Here is a 19830-nt window from a genome sequence, read left to right as displayed (position 1 = left end):
AGTGTTTGCAGTTCAGACCCGCAAGTAATGTGCAAAGAAGTTCTTGCTGCCAGCTGGAAGCAAACTGTGTTGTTAACAGATAGTCTGTTGATAGGACTAATTTGGAGGCTGAGTGGATACAAGCGAAGCTAACACTTTTATCTGAAAACAAGAAAAATGTTGCCATTTGAGCAAGATAAGGTAAGGGTGTGCCCCCCTCCCCTCCCCCCCCTGAGTTTGTCTCAGTGCTTTTTAGTGAATCTCAGGATGGAGAGCCAATGCAAAAATCATATGGGCATGATTCTTTAATAAGAGCAAATATTTTTTAAAATCTTCAAAGTGCTAATTCTTTAAAGTAGTGTTTTTACATTCATCCAATTAGAGTAATCAGAACTTAGAGTTATCACCTGTTCCCGGTAGCTTATTGAGAGTTTCAATAAGTTGTAATAAAAATTACCATAAAGACATTTCTTCTTTGCTGTGTAATTATAAATGTATTGATTTAAGGTCATGAAGACAGAATTCCTGCAGATGATGCAGTAAAATAACAGATTGCATCACTATCTTCAGCTGTCTGTGTTGAGAGACTTGTTAAATACTTGTCATCATTTTTAAATGAATAAAGTAACTAAATATGTAAATTCCTTATAGATATCCCTTCCCTGCTGTATATAAAAGTGTAAGTTTCTCAGTGCTCAGAGTTTGCTAGCATCACTAACACAGAATTATTTCTCAAATGCCCCGGCAAATCTGTTGCAAAGCATCCTTTTAGGGTTGCATAACAGCTGGATATTATTATAGAAATAAAATGCCAGTTTAATTTAGGATCTTTAACTGTATAGCAACGCTTCTGCTTCCATAATTTATATTAGATCTTTCCCTAAGAACACAAAGGGAAACGCATGTAGCAAATTTAGAGGGGAGACATACTTCTTTTTTTTTTAAGAGTTCATGTATCCAGTAGCATTGGAAAAGTTTTAAAATTTATCCAGCAATATTAAGATGATAATGAATTTATAGAAAACAAAGCCACATACTGTTGCTACTACATTTCTGAGCACTTGCCAATTAAAGCATTTTGTTTTTTCTTGTTTAGAATAATGATTTGAAGAGTACTGAGTTTCGAATAAGTCTTGTTTTGAATCTTTGCCGATAACCTTCATTTTTTGGCAACAAAATGTAATTGATTGCTTGCATACCCTTTTACGCTTTGTTTTTAATACTGATTAAATGTTTGGAACCTATTATATAAGAATTCTGCAGCAAGAAAACAGTCTCAATCAGCAGAACAATAATACACTTAATGAGTTTTTTGAGTCTTTTCTCTCAAGTGAATTTCAAAGCTGTTCAATAGAAAACTTGCATGGTTTTAACTTAATTATGCTTAGTTGCAGTATGTGTATTATAAATTTTTGTATAATATTTTAAATCCCTTTACGTCAGTGGACATAGAAGGGTATAACTCTGTATAACACTGTGCTGAGATCTGCTTAAATTACATGTGCTTGGTCAAAGTTTTCTTCAAGGGTCTTCTGAAGTGGTCAGCTGTTCAGTTTCAGCATTTAAAAAAAAGGGGGGGGGTTGTGCTGCTGTGTGATTGTTACTCAAGCTGAAAATGAAACATGATTAACAGTGCAGCTGCTTCATACAGTTCCAACTTTTTAATAAACTTTTGTTCACTCTTATTTATTGTAAAATATGTAGCAATTGTAAGGAATTTCCAATCACAAAGTATGAGTGGCTGGAATGTTACAGATTACTAAGAGCTAGAAGCAGCTGTTGAACATTATAATTTTGGGACCCTTTCAACTCAAACCTGTATGCCCTTTAGGGTTCCTCTCTCATTTTTATACCTGAAAGGGATTGAGAAGATGATTAAATTTGTTTGCTTATGATGAATGACAAAGATGGATTGATTTCAACAACTCATGCTTGAATTGATGTTTGATAGTTACTGATAAAGTTTAAACTGTTTTTGTGGGCTGTGCTTCACTGGCATAGGGCACAGAGGCTGGTGGTTTTATAATGACCCTCCAGGAGCCTTGCTAAGGATTGGTAACAGACTGTAATTGTAATGCTATGTTGTATATTTATTTATTCGATTTATTCCCCGCCACTCCTGAGGATGGCTCATGGCGGGTTACAACTTCCGATTAAAAACCCCACAAACCCCATTAAAACGGACATGTATCCTGCTGATTTGAGTATTCCTTTTGGGAGGAGATTAATTTTTTTCAACCCAAGTCAGCCTCCCTCAAAACACTGTAACGTTTTAAGATTTTAAACTAGATAGTCTTGCGGCACAGCACAACTTAAAAGATCAGAACACATCAGGAAATGCCTACTGTTTTTTACCACAGAAAAGACCTGAGTTGGGAGGCATGCTTTTGAGACCCTCCTTTGACTTCTTGGGGGCTGTGTTGTCTGATATTGCTCAAGAATCAAGATTAGATATGAAAAAGCTAGGCTCTTTCTCTGCTTCTACAGGACAAGGTATATTAGTTCCAGGTCCCTATCTCACTTTTTTGGAAGTAAACAAGTTCAGAAGGGCCTTTATTCTGGCTAGATTTGCGGCCCTGCCTTCAGCCATCATGGATCGTAAATATAATAGGATCTCACTCTCTGAGAGAATTTGCCCTTTACCCTTTGAAAAATTGAGACAAAATTCGTTATTTTAAAATGATATAAAAATTGAGAGTCATGTATACATATTATTTCTACTTTTTCAGAGAGTCAGTTCAGTTGGGACTACTAATGCAGAATTATCCTTGACTGATCCCGGAATGTACCAGTTGGACATTACATTAAAAAGTGGCCATAATTTAGCAGCTCGTGATCGAAGAGGTAAGAGTATGTCAATAAATTTCAAAGCCTGGAAACAGCTTTCTTTTTTATGCATTTGTTTTATAGCTGTGCTTTTATAAAATTTGAGTTTACTCCCTTTAATTATATCATGTATTTGGCAAAAAATTCAAAGCTCCAAATAATTAGATGTTGCATATTTAAGAACTTAAGTACATTTCTTATACAGTAATTTAAAATCTGTGTGTGTATCTCTACATATTTTGCAAACACAAGAATTAACTACAGAAAAACTTTAGAACTGTTATGCACCCTAATAAGAACTGTTTGCAAAATAGTTACTCAATAGAACAAATTTTGCCACACTTTTATTGTTGTCACATGGATCTAATGAAATAAGCATCTCAAAAAATAAACTTGCATCCACCAAATTTTTTTGCAAAAGAGAAGGTTTGAAATTAATGTGAAATTAAGTGTGATAAAGTAATGATATAATTTACGGCCCCCTCCCCCCGTCTGCCTTTTATTTTGATCTTTAGGAGAATCTCATGTGTTTGAGTTCATATGCATAGAAAGGATCAAAACCCAACATAGTGCCCATTAAACATTTGGCCTGATTTAATTGTCGGGCAGGATGCTAGGAGAATGTATCATATGGCTAGAAACCTTCACTGCAGTGGAATGATTTCTTAAATCACTGCACCTAGTTTGTTGCAACATGTAGTTGAGGAGATATTTGACTATTAAACAAGTGTTGGTCGTAAATGTGGCCCCCTTCGGTCCAAATCTGCATTTAAATAGCTTAATGTCAGCTGCCTGTAACATCTATATTGAAACAGCTGGTAACTTTTTGTGATTAGATTAAAGAAACTCCCCAAACTGGCAGTGACCAACATAAATAGCTAAAGAGATAAGCTGATAAAATAGCAAAGCTTCTCAAGGAGCTTGGAAAGGATATTGAAAATGCACAGAAATTTGAAACAAAGTTTATTGGTTAATTATATGTAATAATTGGCTGGGAGAATTGGCAAACTCAATCATTCAAAATACTACAATAGTAGACTGGGAAGTGAAAATGGCCCTGGAGTTAGGCTGAGTTAGGCAAACCTTGTGGTGCTAAAATACAATGCCAGAACTGTGGGAGTCACTCAGTGGAGAAAATGGTGTGTATCAGCTCACCTGAAAACTTGCAGCTCTGTGAAAGAATATAACATGGTCGAGTCCGCATGGGGCTTTTTATCCACTCCCAGTCTGAATAAATCCCTCCCGTCTACGCTGAATTCGATTTCAGGTTTGGTTTTGGGCACTTTAAATTTTCCCTCTGCAACATGTATGATTTTCCTCCCCAATATCCAGGAGTGGATATAAGCCTCAATATTTGAAAACTGCAACCAGTATAAGTGTAGATTTCTCCTTTTTGCGAATTAGCTTACTGTTCCATGCCTTATAGCAAAGCAGTCTTTCCTGATTGGCCTGGGTATCAGTTCAAAGACTTCCTGGTTCCCAGTTGCAAGGATTCCCTCCCTGTTTTTAAGTGATTGAGCTCCAGAAGGATAGATTCAAGTGGGTAGCCATGTTGGTCTGAAGTAGCACAACAAAAATAGAGTCCAAGGTCAACAAATATTTATTCAAGGCGTGATCTTTCGCCCACACTTCTCTCAGCAGAGATTTGTCTTGTTCTCTGAGAGGCTGCTGCTGTCTCGGGAGTCAAAAGAAAAAATAATAAAGCACTAGTACCAGCTGGAGTCACCCAACCCCCCCCCCCCTCAACAGTTCAGGAAAGGTAGTTCAGCCTCGTGACCACAGCTCCCCTCCCCAGTCTGAGCTTCCCCAATCTAGTGCAGAAGGCTTTTTGTTCCAGTTTTTTTTTGGGGGGGGGGGAAGGAGAAAGACCCAGGTTCAAATCGATCTGAATTCAGCAGGATCCATAGTGGGGAAAAAAGGTAAGTGCAGAATCAGCCCTGGTGAACTAACACCAGCTACCATTACTCAAGACGAGGGCGAATATCTCACAGATCATCCACGAAGAAGGAGGCACTTAAAATATAAAGACTCATGAATCCATGACAGATTTTGACAGGACCTTTGAAAACCACCACTTGTGTCTTGATCCGTGTCCATCCTGTTTGCTGAAATAACTATAGGAATCAAATTAATGAGTCCCTAAAAAAAACCTATACATTGACTACTTCTAAAAAAACAAAAACTACAGAAAAATTATGTGGCCAGAACCTACCTTTTCTGGACAATATGATTAAGAGAGCAGTTGGGCCAACATCAGGTTTCCTGGATAACTCATCTGCTCTGGACTCCTTTCAGTCTGATTCCAAGCCTGGCTATGGGACTGAGGTGATGCTGGGGATTTTAGTTAATTATCATTATTGGCCATGCCTTTTTGTTGTTCCTACTGAATCTATCAACAGTCATTGATATGGTGAGCTATTCAATCTTTGTGAGACATTTGAAGACAGAAATAGGTGAGGTCTGGATTGATTTCAGTCATTCTTTATAGACTAGATTCAGAGGGTTGCTACTGGAGACCAGTTGTGATCAGTGTGGAATTTGTCCTGTAGAGTTCCAGTAAACACAATCTTATTCTCCATGCTATTCAATCTTCATTTAAAGCTCTTAGGATAAATAATTTGTGGTTTTGGAACTGGCTATATTCAGCCTGCTGACAACACCCAGATCTATATCTCTCTAGCCTAGTGATATGGTAGAGGTCTTGAGTCACTGCCAGTATAACAATCCAAAGGCAGTCCAAGGTCAGGTAGCAAGGCTTCAAGAGCTAAGAAATGGAAGAGTCCTCAGTAGAGTTGCAAATGTTAGTCCCATACTAGCCCACAGGTGTCTCTGCATGCTATGTTAGGCTTCTTCTCACAAGCTGAGTCAGCTACTCAGCAGAAGTACAAGGGCTCAGACCTTACTCTTTCCTAGCATTTCCTTAGCAAGCAAAAGGCCTCAGGCCACAGGGGAGAAAACCTGCACCTGGTTCATGCCTCAGGCCTTCACTATTCAGCTCCTGAGGTGGCTTGGTAGACCACAGCGGATCTGGTGATGGGTGAATCCATTCTAGGGCTTCCATGACTTAGGGCCCTTCTTGTTCAAAGTCTCTTTGGGGAATCATTGGAGAGCCTCCCTGACCTGGATGGTCTGCCAAGGCAGGACTTGGGGGCATGTTGTTTTCCTCCTCTGAGGACCCTTTTCCCATGTTAAAGTGGGGTGGTTCATGACAGAGGCCTATTATGCACGGCCGCTGAAACGGCGGCATGGAGAACGAGGAGGAGGAAGAAGTGAAGCAAACCGATTACGCACGGGATGGAACGCGACGGCGGCAAAACCCAGAGTATCCGATTATGCACGCGGATACTCCGGAGCCACTTCTTGTTGCGCCCTGGTCTCAGGAAACTCCACTTTCTTTCACATCTCGCTAACGTGGCTTTTTTGGCGGCATACATCGACTCTGCGCCTGGTTGCCGCCCGCGGTGTGCATAATTGGTGATTTTAGCCGCCGCCATTCCACCCCAAATGTGGACTTTCCACTCCGTGCATAATAGGCCAGAATGAAAACTGGAATTTAAGTAGCACAAACATAGGCTGAAGGAGCTGGGCCTGTGGTAGATGGGATCGATGGCATTTAACAATTTACTCAGAAACCCGAAGGTTGAGCTGTAACAACAGTATTAAAACATCTTTACAAATATTTATTAAACAAAGTGCACTGATTCAGTTATTAAAAACATAGTAAAAACAACACATCTAACTACACATGACAGAATGGACCAAATGCGTTTCTTCCTCATTGGTCATATTATTGTGTGGAATGCTCTTTTGTACAAGGTCAAAAACTAAAGGCTTGCTGGGTGGCAAATAAAAATCTGTTAGCTGTTGCTCCAACTAGTCTTTCTAAAGTATCTGATTTGGAGCCCACCTTCTAAAATATGTACTATCTGAGGCCACCACTCTCAGCTTTTGGCTCACTCTACATCAAGAGTGCATTCCCATGTGTGCCAGAAAAAGTTTGGTGTAGTGGTTAGGAGTGCGGACTTCTAACCTGGCAAGCTGGGTTTGATTCCCTTGCTCCTTCCCCACATGTAATCAGCTGGGTGACCTTGGGCTCATCACAGCACTGATAAAGCTGTTCCAACCAAGCAGTAATATCAAGGCTCTCTCAGCCTCACCTACCTCACAATGTGTCTGTTGTGGAGAGAGGAAAGGGAAGGTGAATGTAAGCCACTTTGAGACTCCTTCAGGTAGAAATAAGTGGCATATATAAGAACCATCTCTCCTCCTCCTCCTCTTCCTTCTTCATGAAATCAGAAAGAGAAATACATACTTTTCCCTTGTCCTATCTTCTCTTTAGATTAAAAGGTAAAATACATCTGAGAGTTTCAGCGTTGTTTAGGATGTGGCTGTCTTATATATGCCCCATTTATGTAAAACTCACGTGACCACACAAAACCCTTCCAATTTGTCACTTCTGGGGATAAGAGATATTGCTTCTCTGAGCTTAAAAGCTGGATAATTTAGCAGTCTTTCTCATCATCGGTCCATCTATTCAAAGTTACCTCTCCCTCTAGGATTGGACTAAGAAAATAGCTGAGAATAGCCTCAAACTTGTCTTTGAGGCTGGGGGTATGCACCTGGCCAACATCCAATTGCTGCAGGCCAGACTGAAGATGGCTTGGGTGAGTGGGGGGTGGGGTGGGGCTTTGATAGTTTTTAAATGTTTTTAGGATGTTTTAATCTATTTGTGAATGTTTTTATCTATTGATGTAATCCTCCCTAAGACCACTTTCAGAGACAGGCAGTCTATAAATCTTTAAATAGGACAGGGTCCTATTAAATAAAAGAGTAAGGCCACCTGGGGAGGAGTTAGGGCGGGCCCTGTCCAGGATAAAAACTCAGAGGGCCCAATCAGGAGCCGCAAAGCGGCTCCTGATTGGGCCCTCCGAGTGTCCATCCAGGGCCAAGCAGCCAATGGGGAGGCACGCAAAGTGCCTTCCTATTGGCCCCTCACCAGGACAGACCAAAATTCCATTCACCCAGCCCAGTCTGGCTGCCAGTCTGCTCCTGACCAGCAAAGGGAGAGGAGGTCAGTAGGGCTGCCAAGGGGGATGAGAACAGAGGCTTGGACAGGCTGTGCCAGCCCTTTTCGCCCCAAGGCTGTCCTAACTATCATGTCCAACTGTAAGTTGCCTCAGAACCCTGACAGAGCTGGCAGGAGGCTGCAGAGTGCTCCCCTCCCCCCCTCCAGGCCTGCTGCGAAGGAGCCTCTGACAGGCCCTGACTGAGGGAAGGAGGCCTTTCCAAGAGCAACGCAGGGGAGCCTGAGGGCTTTCCTTTTTTTGGGGGGGGATTTCCCCTTCTGCCAAACAGTTGGCTGACAGGGAGGCCACAGAAAAGCCCCCTCACTTAAAACACTGCTCTGGCCGGGGGTTAGACACAGCCAAGCCATGTGTCTTTCTTCTTTGCAACTCTCTGCAGATTTGAGGCCACTGCACAGCGTTATTCTGCAGAGGAAGCTGGCTCTTTTGTCTCCTGTTTCATCTGCACAACAACCCTGTGCAGTAGGCCTCAAGTCTTTCAATTCAACAACAACCTGTGTGGGAAGCCTTAAATGTTTCTTCTCTACCACAACCCTGTCCAAAGTAGCCCTTTCTGCCTGGGGAGCTGATCTTTATACTCTGCAGGTGAGCTGTAATTCCAGGAGCTCTCCAGGCCACACCTGTAGGTTGGCTACCCCTGGGTTGGAAATATTCCTGGAGGTTTGGAGGTGGGACTTCAAAATCGTACAATGCCTTCAAATGAGCCATTTTTGCCTGCAGTTGGGAGGGAGCGGTGCAGGTGTGTCCCTCCTGGCCTATGGGTTATGGCCAGCCCTTATCAGCAACTGTTTGTATTCTGGGGCGCAGACAGGCAGACCAGCATCAGTCCTGTGAGTCTGGAAACTGCAGGAAGATCTAAATAAATATTTACAGCCTGAAACTAAATAGAGAACAAGTAAATGTCTGGAGACACATCGTAACTGAAATAGTAACTGGCAAATAACCTTGGCCTGGCAAATAAAAAAACCAGTATAAAAAACCATACTAAGGTCAAGACTGCTGTGCACAGACAGTCTTCCTCTTAGGGTTGCCAGCTTCTCTGTGAGGCTCGCTACCCCACCTCCCTCATGGGGAGTCTGCTATGGGGAGAGAAGGGGAAGACGATTGGAAAATGCTTTGAGACACCTGAGGCCTGCTGGGTCACTGCGGCCCATTCCCAGTTCTCTCAGATCTCTCACAACCCTACATACCTCACAGGTTGACTATTGTGGAGAGACAAATGGAAAAGGTGTTTGTAAACCGCTTTGAGACTCCTTTGGGTAGTAAGCAATAGGGTACAAAAATCCGTTCTTCTAAGGAGCAACCATGAAAGAAGCATGTGGGCACATAACATTTTACCAACAGTGAAAATATGGGAGACAGAAGGAACAGGGTGGACACCTGTGTACTGTGACTACCCTATGTGTATTAGGGCAGAGGGTCATTTCGGTGAATGTGGCCTAATTCACACAAGGGAAATGATGCAGAACTGGGGGGAATTGGTTGCCATGTAATCTTCCCCTAAGAAGAGTCTCCAGTCTGATTTTCCCTTCACATATCTGAGGACATGCCTCTGGAAAGCTCATGTGTAACCACTATGCCACAATTCCCAAAGGTCAGTCCTCTCCCACAATCAACAAACATTCCACACCACAGGTTCTTCACCCATATCTCCACACCCATGGCCTCATTTGCCACCATGCCACCACAACCTCCCATACAACACACATGACAACCCCATGCCCTTACAGACTGGACAACTCCTCCCCTTCCTCTTCCCACTGCCACGCTCTAGCGCCCGTTGTATTCTTGGAGACAACGGGCTTTGCCCCTAGTCAATAAATAAAGCGAAGCATCAAACCTGTTCGTTCAGCCAATAACTCTAACAGACAAGAGTCTAAACTGGAGGATTCTGTAGAATTTATGGGCAGATGTTATTCAGGAGATCCTAACAGATCATTGTTGGAGGGTTATTTCCAGATACAGTCCTTGAGTTGCAAATGACACCGGCAACATCGGTGCATTTGACACCGGCAGCTCAAATTGGGACTGTATGGATCTTCATGCTGACTGCTTTTAGTACAAAGAAGTTAGCAGTATAAGTTTGGATAACACAATAAAACGAAGCAGATTTAATATCAGTGCAAGGAAGGACTTGTCCTAAACTACCAATTCTTGTGGAGAAATGCTGCCACCATGTGCATAGAATAGTTATTACTGCTAGAAAAACTTTGGTATTAGTTTAAGGCAATTAACATGAAAATGTTTACAAACTTCTTGCATTATAAAATCGTTTTTTTCATTGAGGTTTATTAGGTTACTCAGCATGTGAATCAGCTTACTTAAAAAAAATTATCATCCATCATTCTCACAGACTCAAGGCAGATTATATAACATAAGTCAGTGGAATCAATAGGATAACGAGGCATTTAGCAAACAATGTAATAATAATAAGATTGCGGAAATCTAAAACTAATCATATAATACTAGAAAGCCCGTTGTAGGCGATACAATGGGAGTTAGAAGGTGGTAGGGGAAAAGTAGGAAAGAAAGACAGTTTGGAAGAGAGTAGCAAAAAAAGAGATCTAAAGAGAGAGAAAGGAGTGGGAAAGAGAAAAACAAGGAAAAGAGGAGAGGGAAAAGAAAATGGCAGCAAGAAATATAGGCAGACGGAAAGAAAGAGAGAAAGATAGGTAGGAGAGAGAAAGACAGAAAGAGAGGGAAAGAAAGGAGAGTGAAGGAAAGAGACAGGGAGACACAGGGAGAGCAAGAAACAAACAAGGAAGAGTCTGGAGGTGGCAGGCGTCCCCCCCCCCCCCCGAGTACTGTCACCTCCGTGCGCTATGCTAAATAGTGTAAGAAATGGTATTGCATAAGTAAAAACATAGTGAGAGAAAAGTAAAACATATAATAACAGGTTATTTAGTATAGTCTGGGGTTTTGTTCCCTCAATTGAAACTTCTTCCTGAACCAGTCTGTTTTAATGTAGGACTATTCCTTTGTAAGGTATGTGGAATGGTATAGTATAGGCTGCTCTTGGAAGCTAAACATGGTCAGTACTTGGTTGATTCTGCAGAGAAAGGCAATGGTCGGCCACTTCTGCTTCTCACAGTTTTTAGAAAGTCAAGAGTACCAGAATCTTCTTGGATACCATTCCTTAGAGTGGGGTCCACTACACAGGAGGCTCATGTTTGCCCACTTGTTGATCGTGCCCATTTGAAGGGTTGCACTTCTTGGATGAATAACACTATCATGGTAAAGCATAGGAAGAGAGGAAGTTCTCCAGATATCAGCGACCAAGGCCCTGAATGGCTTTTTCTGTAGTGGCCTGTACTTTGAATTGAACCTGGTAACTAATGGGCAGCTAATACAATAACAGCAAAATTGGTATAGTGTACATTCTCTGCCTAGTTCCTGTTGATAACTGAACTGTGGTATTCTGCACAAACTGGAGTTTGGGGGTAGACAGAGATGTTATCGTCTGTGATGTATTTATCAGTTAAATCTCATTCTCATTTATATGCAGTTGTATTTTTACTTTGAGATAGTCAAACTGAATAATTTTGGGGCATTGTACAAAGATTAACTTAGCAATAAAGATAAAAAATGTTTCGTAAGCTGCCCATACAGACATATTGGATGCAAATTTTGTTCTGCTCCTTCAGACCAACATAACTACCCATCTGAATATATATTACAATATTCAGGTAACAGTTTTGAGCATGACTCAGTGAAATTAACACGTCCTAAGCAGGGTTATACCTTTCTATGTCCACTGAAGTAAATGGGCCTAAAAGGTTATAACTCTGCATAGGAAAAATTGCACTGTGACTTGTTTGCAGTCACTTCACTGGCAGGGCATTTATTTGTTTCGGTGGTTCGACATATTTGTAGTATTTACCTGTGGAAAAAAATGGAATGGCATTCTCTGTGTTAAATAAAAAGATGAAGTGTGAGGGACTTCTACATAGATTGGAAATTTGTGGTGATTGTGCTGATCTGAGTAAAATGGTTCCAGATCTAAAAATCTAATTTACTATGAAATGACATGCCATCTTGTGGTTTGATGCAATATTACATAATCTTTGAAATTTCTTCAGAGGTAAACTTTATGTGAAAGTCATACTGTTTCCACATGGAAAGGTAAAATGTAAATGGTCTCCTGCTTGCAAAAGTAGGATGATAAACCTCACATTTTTAGCCCTCCATTTGGGAGACCCCTCCCTCTGCCCCGTTGCGGCTCTTTGCCTCCCAACAAGGCTGCAAGGGAAAACAAGCCAAACTTCTCCCCCTGCTCCAATCACAGCACAGCAGTTCTCTCAGGGACTGAAATTTTCTTCCCCCTTGAGCCCCAAAATTTTTTAAGGTACTTCCGCATTGCTGTGTGGTAATGACGTAACATAGAAGCATTTTCAATAAAAAAATTAACACTTCCGTGTTGCTGTGGAGAATTTCCAGAATGATACAGCATCCCCCCCTTTGGGAGTCATGGTGTTTCGGATATGTCTGGATAGATGTGTAAGAGGCTGGAAATGGTAACTGGACCCTGATGAGTGATTGCGTGTGGCTTAAAAATAAAGCACACGGACACCTGGATGATCATGAGAAGGCTGCTACATCACTTTAAAGAAGATTTTATTTTACCTTTGAAAAGGTAGCTTTTCAGTCCCACAGCAACGTGGACTGCAACATTTATTTTAAAAAAATGCTCAGACCAGAAAATGGGCAAGGGAGTGCGGGTGCGAAGGTGGGACAATCCTAGTGAGACTGTCACGTGTATTCCCCTCCATACAGGGTTGCCCCTGGTTGCTCATCAATGTGACACAAGATAAAAAGTGGCAAATCCAGTTTGGCGGTTTCCCTCATGCCTCGGCAAATCTGGCCAAAACTCAAGCCAGCCTGTGCACAGCCTCGGGATGCAGACGACGTCATATGGAGGGGACTCTAAAATGCGCCAACAACCAGAGGCTATCCAAAGGCAGATTCCTCATGTAGAAACAATCTTAGTTTCTTCTAGAAAACTACTATAGTGTGATTACTGGTTAGCCAGCATAAGAATCAAGTACATGTCTCACAGTGCATTCCTATTCAGATACAACAGTGTCAACCCACTGAGATAAATGATCTAAGATTGGAGCCAATTCAGTGTGTAGGAAAAATGTTTCCCTGTTTGTTAACAACTGTATACTTTTTTTTAAAGTTTAGCCTTTTTGGTAAAATGGTCAGTTCTAGCAGATCTCTGTTTTTTCTTAATAATTTCTGTTGCTTTATGAATGTATACTACCTGCATGCATAATGATTTTTGTTTATTTTTTTAAATCAGGGACAAGTGATCCATATGTCAAATTTAAAATAGGTGGAAAAGAGGTCTTCAGAAGTAAAACAATCCATAAGAATCTTAACCCAGTCTGGGAGGAAAGAACTTCCATCTTTGTTGAGCACTTAAGGGAACAACTTTATATAAAGGTGAGCCATGTACCTACTTCTAGTATAAGTGGAATAGTGATTTATGCCACTTTTATCAGTGCTGTAGCTTATCAAATATATGCTATGTAGCTTAATGTTACTTTGGAAATTCCAATTTAAAAAAGTTTAGCAGGTGGGTTTTTATTTTGTTTTATTGTTTTTACAAGAAACTGGCATCTTTATGCCTTCTTCCTCCCCTCCCAGCTTGGTGTAGTGGTTAGGAGTGCAGACTTCTAATCTGGCATGCCGGGTTCAATTCTGCGCCCCCCCCCCCCGCACACGCAGCCAGGTGGGTGACTTTGGGCTCGCCACGGCACTGATAAAACTGTGATGTCAGCTCTCTCAGCCTCACCCACCCCACCCACAGGGTATCTGTTGTGGGGAGAGGAAAGGGAAGATGACTGTAAGCCGCTTTGAGCCTACCTCAGGTAGAGAAAAGCGGCATATAAGGACCAACTCTTCTTCTTTTTAATTAGGGACCACTGAACTTCCTGCAGTTTGGCTTACATCCTGTTTGCTAGTTGTCAGCAGAGAAATGCTTTTTCTCAACAATCAATAGTTCATTGGTCTGTTTGTGGGTGTTTAGCAGATTGCATTATTATATTCCATGCAGTACAGCACAAGTGTCTTTCCACACATACACATTCACATTCTCACCTAGACAGATTCATTTCTACTGCTCCCCCCCTCAAGCTTGCTTCATAATTGCTTACCACACCATGTAATTGTTTAAATATATGATTATATTTATGTCATATATGTCAGTCCACAAGGGATTTGGCTGCAATCACCACTCGTTTGTAATCAGGCCTTATTCCAGACGGAATCAGGCCCAGTCTGGGGCAGTCCCAGGCCTGGCCTGACTCAGGCTCTCACTTGCCCTGCTTAAACCCACGTTCCGTATTTTGCCCCAAGACACAATGAGGTATAAGTCGAGGCAGGGCCATGCAAAAAGGAAAACTTGGGCCATCTGGGCATACTTTCCCTTGCAGCCACCCCCATGAGCATCATTCTGCTGGCTGCTGCACACTGACTTGCTGAACAGTACTTGCTTGACTTCTCACCATGCTTGCCTCCTGCTGTTCAGCAGTGCTGCAGAGAAGTGTGGGGCATTTTTTTTATTTTTAAGAACGTGTTATTGTAACAGCGCAACAACAGCTTATTAAAAATATTAAAGCTGCCCCACAGTGCGGCAGAGCCTCCCCGACCCGGAGCAGTGCTGTGTTGTGACATGGGGCAGTTTTTTAAATTCTTAAAAAGTTGTTATTGTGTTTTTTAAAAAGGTTTCGGGCTTGGAGGGGGGGCACTCAAATGCAAGAAAATGGTGCCTGAAGGTGACAGTTGCTCCATGTGGCAATTATAATGACAATGACTGAGAAGACCAAAAAAAAAAAAAAAACTGGCTGGGAAGTTTCCACTTCCTGTCCACCGGCTACCTCCTGTGGGAGCAGAATTCTGGGGTGGATGGGTGAAATGGGTCAGAGGCTCCTGTGTGGTAGTGGGGTAACTTGGGACAGCTAACCCAGACCAAAAACCATGCAGCAATGCAGCATAATGCCTCGCATGGGGTAGCGGCCTCACTGAGGCATTAATCCTTCACAGTCCTTCCCATATTTATGCAGTACTTATGGGTTTTTAAAGTGCAGTCTGTCACACATGTCCCTTCACTAAAATCTAGGAAACAAACATAGTAAATTCAATTTATTTTTTAATCTCAGGTCTTCGATTATGATTTTGGCCTCCAGGATGATTTCATGGGATCAGCATTTTTGAACCTCAGTTCACTAGAACAAAATAGGTATGTCTTTGTTCTTCTATTTTAAGAATTAATCCCCTTTCTTACCATACCCTAAAACAAAGCTTTGTTTACAAGATTAATTCAAGTTGAGGTTTCACAAGGACTTGGGTGATAATCTCATATTGGAACATCCCAATAGCTTCCGCCCTTTTCCCACTGCCTTCTCTCCTTCCACCCACCAGCCAGCCTACCTTTATCTACCCCCATATCTTCAGCTTTCTCTCCTTCCCTCACTCTGCCTTTACCCTTTACCCAGGAAAACAATGGTGCAGTAGTGTGGTGGGGAACCTTCCAGAACTTGCAAGGGCCCCCTCATTTCTACTCTGTTCCCCTTCTCTATGTAATTTATTTTCTTCATCCTGGCAACCCTGTCTTATAACCTTTCTCTGCTTCCTTTCTTTTCTTCCTACCACCAACTAAACTAGCCGATAAACTTCAGCTATACTTATGTTTTTTACTTCAGTTACTTCATTTTTGCACAATGGAGAGCCAAAGCAGCTTTCACCATTCTCCTCCATTTTATCCTCACTGCAACTCTGTGAGGTAAATTAGGCTGACAATTTGCAGTTACCCAATATCAGTGCGTTTCCAAGGCAGAATGAGATTTTGAACTAGGACCCCTCAGATCCCAGTGCAAAACTCTAAACACTACACCATACTGAGTTTTGTAGGATGGCTCCTATGGTACAGGAGTAAGCAGCCAGTCCTGCATGAATCATGTAAATTGTGTGGCAGCAAGTTGCCCACTGATTGCCATTGGGCTCGGCCCAAATGAATCCTCCTTCAAAAGCCAAAACTGCCCAGGAAAGAGCCCCTCCCTTTTAATGACAGAAACGATAGCTGGCAATGCTATGTGGTTGCCTAGCAATGACCACTGAGGGGATTTATATTGTAAAGCAACAGATGCTGCTTCTGTTATCTGGGTTTTTAAACACCTAATGTATCTTTATTTGCATCTCAGATTTTTCTGCTAACCGGGGGTGTTTTTCAGGTTCATAGAAAGAGGTCTTGTTTATTTATTTGGGGTACTAGAATATGGATTTTTCGCCGATTTTACCATGTTGAAAATATTGATATGAACAACCTTCAGTTATCAGAGTATGACTTGGACATTCTGCTCTTGCTCGGCCTCACTTGGAGTACTGTGTTCAGTTTTGGGCACCCCAATTGAAGAGGGATGTTGACAAACTGGAACGTGTCCAGAGGAGGTCAACAAAGATGGTGAGGTTTGGAGACCAAGATATATGAAGAAAGGTTGGGGGAGCTTGGTCTGTGTAGCCTAAACATCCGGAAGAAGTTCCTGACAGTTAGAGTGGTTTCTCAGTGGAACAGGCTTCCTCGGGAGGTAGTGGGTTCTCCATCTTTGGAAATTTTTAAACAGAGGCTAGATAGCCATCTGACGGAGAGGCTAATTCTGTGAAGGCAAAGGGGTGGCAGGTTACAGTAGATGAGCGATAGGGATGTGAGTGTCCTGCATGAGGTCCCTTCCAACTCTATGATTCTATGATTCTAAGAGCCATTTGTGTGTTTTGGCAATTGGTAATGTGTTTATATAAAATTGTACTTGCTTTTCTCCAAGCAAGGATTTCCAGTGGTTTGCAATATTAGCTGAAACAATTTTACAAAACCACACTTCGCCCACCCCCAGATTCTACAAAACCTAATGTTGACTAAGTCTAGCAGACAGACTCATCCTATTTAAGTTAGGCAGTACACTCTTATCCAGAACATCAGTCAGCATCATGGAAGGACCTGTGCACCAGAGTAAAGCAACTGCTTTTTCTGCAGAAAATTTCATGTTCAATTCCTGATATTTTCAGTATTAAGTAGTAAAAAATAACTATGAGGTTTGAATTTAGCTTTCTAACCAATCTTGATATCAAGGTAACTGTTTTGAACTATGAGGTTTTAATAAATAAAAATAAGTTGATTCTCTTTAACAATTAGAGGATGAAGCTGGATAACTGCATACGAGGATATACCTTGGGAATCATGTCCACAGAATTGAAAACATACTTACGTAACATGGTATCTTAGTATCATGAGTTCAAATAGATACATATTATTATGTACTGTTTCTTGTAGCTTTTCTTTATTATGCTGTCAGTTGCCAAAGGGGCATCCATTAAAATACTGCTAAAATCATAACAATAAAAAAACGGAATGGTAGCAGTGATTTTTAAAACAATCATAAGCTTCTATAGGAGTATCAGAAAAATAAAACAAAATCTTTAACATGTGTTTCTTTGAAGAACCAGCTTTTAACCAGCTGTTGAAATCAATAGGTGGCTAAAAATACTTCCCAAATCAGCATGCTGTAAAACATGGACACACTCATGCCTCCAGGGGGGGCGGTATATAAATAAATATAATAATATATTTACACAGTCTTCCTTTCTGTAAAATCCAGAATACAAAATAGTGCTTCCCACAATCTCTAAGACAACAGATACATTCATATGGAATAAGATTAGAAATTGTCCCTTCTCTAGGTTTCTGGGATCCTGATCCAAGTTAAAATGGAATGTATGTACCTTTCAAGTCCTTTAGCAGCTTGGCCTTAGCTCCCTGGGTGACAACAATAATCAAATCCTACAGCCCTTCAATTTATTTATTTATTCATTGGATTTATATACCACTGCTCCCAGCAAGATGACTTGTGGTGATTCACAGTAACATTAACAGCAAAAACATAAAGCAATTCCCACAGCTAAAACTATGACTCCATAACTCTATAGACGGCAGTAAAAATTAAATTAAATTAAAATTTTTCTCTCCATAGTGAACCACTGAGTCAGTCTAGATGTCGGGCCAGTTATCAATGTTGGAGATGGTAGTAACTAGGAGTAGATCACCTGACGGCTCAGGGAACAGTCTAATACCATACCCAGGAACCTTAGGGGGGAAAGAATTAGAAGAATTAGAAAAGGAATGGCATAATCATAAAGAGAGAAAGAGAACAGTTGCCTAAGATATCTAAGAATGTGGCTTAAATTATACAAGGAATCATAGCCAATTCTAGGCTATTGGTAAAAAAATAACACCTTCATTCTCACCCACAAGCATCTTATGATCTTTGACCCTAAACTAAAAACTGCCCAACTGAGCCACCCAAAAGTTGGCCCTCACAAACAGCATTGGTGTGTGTGTGTGGGATGGGTTCCGAAGATGGAGGGGAAAATTAGTGGAAATCACAGCCCCCACTTGGGAAGTCTTATATGTGATTAAGTCTTCAGAAGTACAGGGTTGTATGCATTCCATTAGCTGCTTCTTGAACTGCTTCTATCAGGAGGTGCAATCGGCCAAACCTGAAACTTTAGAAACGCCAATGTATTGTTTCAACAACAGATGTTTGGGTGTTTGGTTTCTAGGCCAATCGATGTTACATTGAGTCTGAAGGATCCACATTACCCTGACGATGATCTTGGAACCATATTATTGTCTGTGTTGCTGACACCAAAAGAACAACCAAGGGAAGCAGTAAGTATGTTTTAACATGTAAGCTAGTAAGCAGCTTTTGCACATAAAAGTTCTCAAGCTTTCTGTAATTAAATAGTAAAATGTAAGGGACAATAGTTTCTTATGAAGTATACTGTCTTCTCTGTTAAATATTAAAGAGAGTATCAGTGTCTGCTGTGCATGTAACCATAGATGCCCCACTGTAGTCCAGTCTCTCCTTTAATGGTTTCTGTACAGACAGGATCTTGATGGTAAATAAATATGCAGTGACTTCATACATGGAATAATGTTTTCTTTGTTATTGGTAAAGAATTTTCAGTCTAGAGTTGTTGCATTCTAGCTGCATCAGTTCAAGCAGACTGAAGTAGATTGTCCCAGTGATGATAAAATTCACCTAAAATATTCTGTGCAGAAGAGCTCAGTTGATATAGGAGACAGTGACTGTCTTTGGAAAATAGTTTTATGCTGTATGATTTCTTGAGACTGTCATGTAAAGGATCTAAAAGTTGTTAAGATAATCAGTTTGAATGTTGGCAAATGCACCACAGTATAATGAAATTTAAACTATAATTATAAATTAGTTTATAATTATAATTAAGTGTAGTATACTTTTTCTACTTGGTACAAATTTCTTTGAAGTATCCGTATCCTGTTTCACATAATGCAACTCTTTACCCATGTTTTTGGAAACTAGTTTTCATTGGAACATCTTTGAAATGAGTTGGGGAGAAGCAAACATTTCTGCTAAAAATTTCCACTTGGGAGTACAAAAGTCAGTCTTCACTGAAATTAACTTTTTTGAAGATATCATCAATGGTATTCTGGTTTTTTTAAATGTTGTAAACCATATTGAATGTACTTCATGTTTACATGTTTACATGAAGTAGATAAGTAAAAGTTGATTAATTCAGTACTCCACAATCTTGAATGTAAAGTTTAATACTCATTTCCCACTTTTTCAAATTTAAGATAAACATCCCCAAACCAGAGGTATAGTTATACAGTTTTAGTGGGATTTGCTATCAATTCCCATTGAGAAATAGCAAAATCCATTATAGAATTTCTGTCTCTGTCAGCCACAAAACCAGCATGGTGTAACTGTTAAGAGCAGTACCTTTTAATCTGGTGAGCCAGATTTGATTCCCTGTTCTTCCACATGCAGCCAGCTGGATGGCAGTCGTGTTAGAGCTCTCTCAGCCTCACCTACCTCACAGGGTGTCTGTTGTGGGGAGGGGAAGG

The 19830-nt window shown here is 41.0% G+C and overlaps 1 protein-coding gene across 7 annotated transcripts in view; it reads left to right on the top strand.

The window, feature by feature from the left end:
* MCTP1 (multiple C2 and transmembrane domain containing 1) overlaps positions 1 to 19830 on the top strand; it is a 253452-nt gene that overhangs the window by 66176 nt on the left and 167446 nt on the right. For 6 of the 7 annotated variants that reach the window (XM_077347620.1, XM_077347616.1, XM_077347615.1 and 3 more), the window contains 4 exons: positions 2709 to 2823; positions 13192 to 13334; positions 15053 to 15132; positions 18504 to 18612. In XM_077347620.1, the coding sequence (XP_077203735.1) occupies positions 2763 to 2823; positions 13192 to 13334; positions 15053 to 15132; positions 18504 to 18612 (393 nt within the window). In that variant the 5' untranslated portion in view covers positions 2709 to 2762. Of the gene's footprint in view, positions 1 to 16; positions 181 to 2708; positions 2824 to 13191; positions 13335 to 15052; positions 15133 to 18503; positions 18613 to 19830 lie in introns of those variants that run through there. The other variant, XM_077347619.1, reaches the window with a different exon arrangement.

This window comes from Paroedura picta, chromosome 7 (genome assembly GCF_049243985.1).
Source record: "Paroedura picta isolate Pp20150507F chromosome 7, Ppicta_v3.0, whole genome shotgun sequence".
Classification (NCBI taxonomy): domain Eukaryota; kingdom Metazoa; phylum Chordata; class Lepidosauria; order Squamata; family Gekkonidae; genus Paroedura; species Paroedura picta.
The sequence above is the reverse complement of the archived record's forward strand: the minus strand, read 5'-3'. Positions and strand labels throughout refer to the sequence as shown.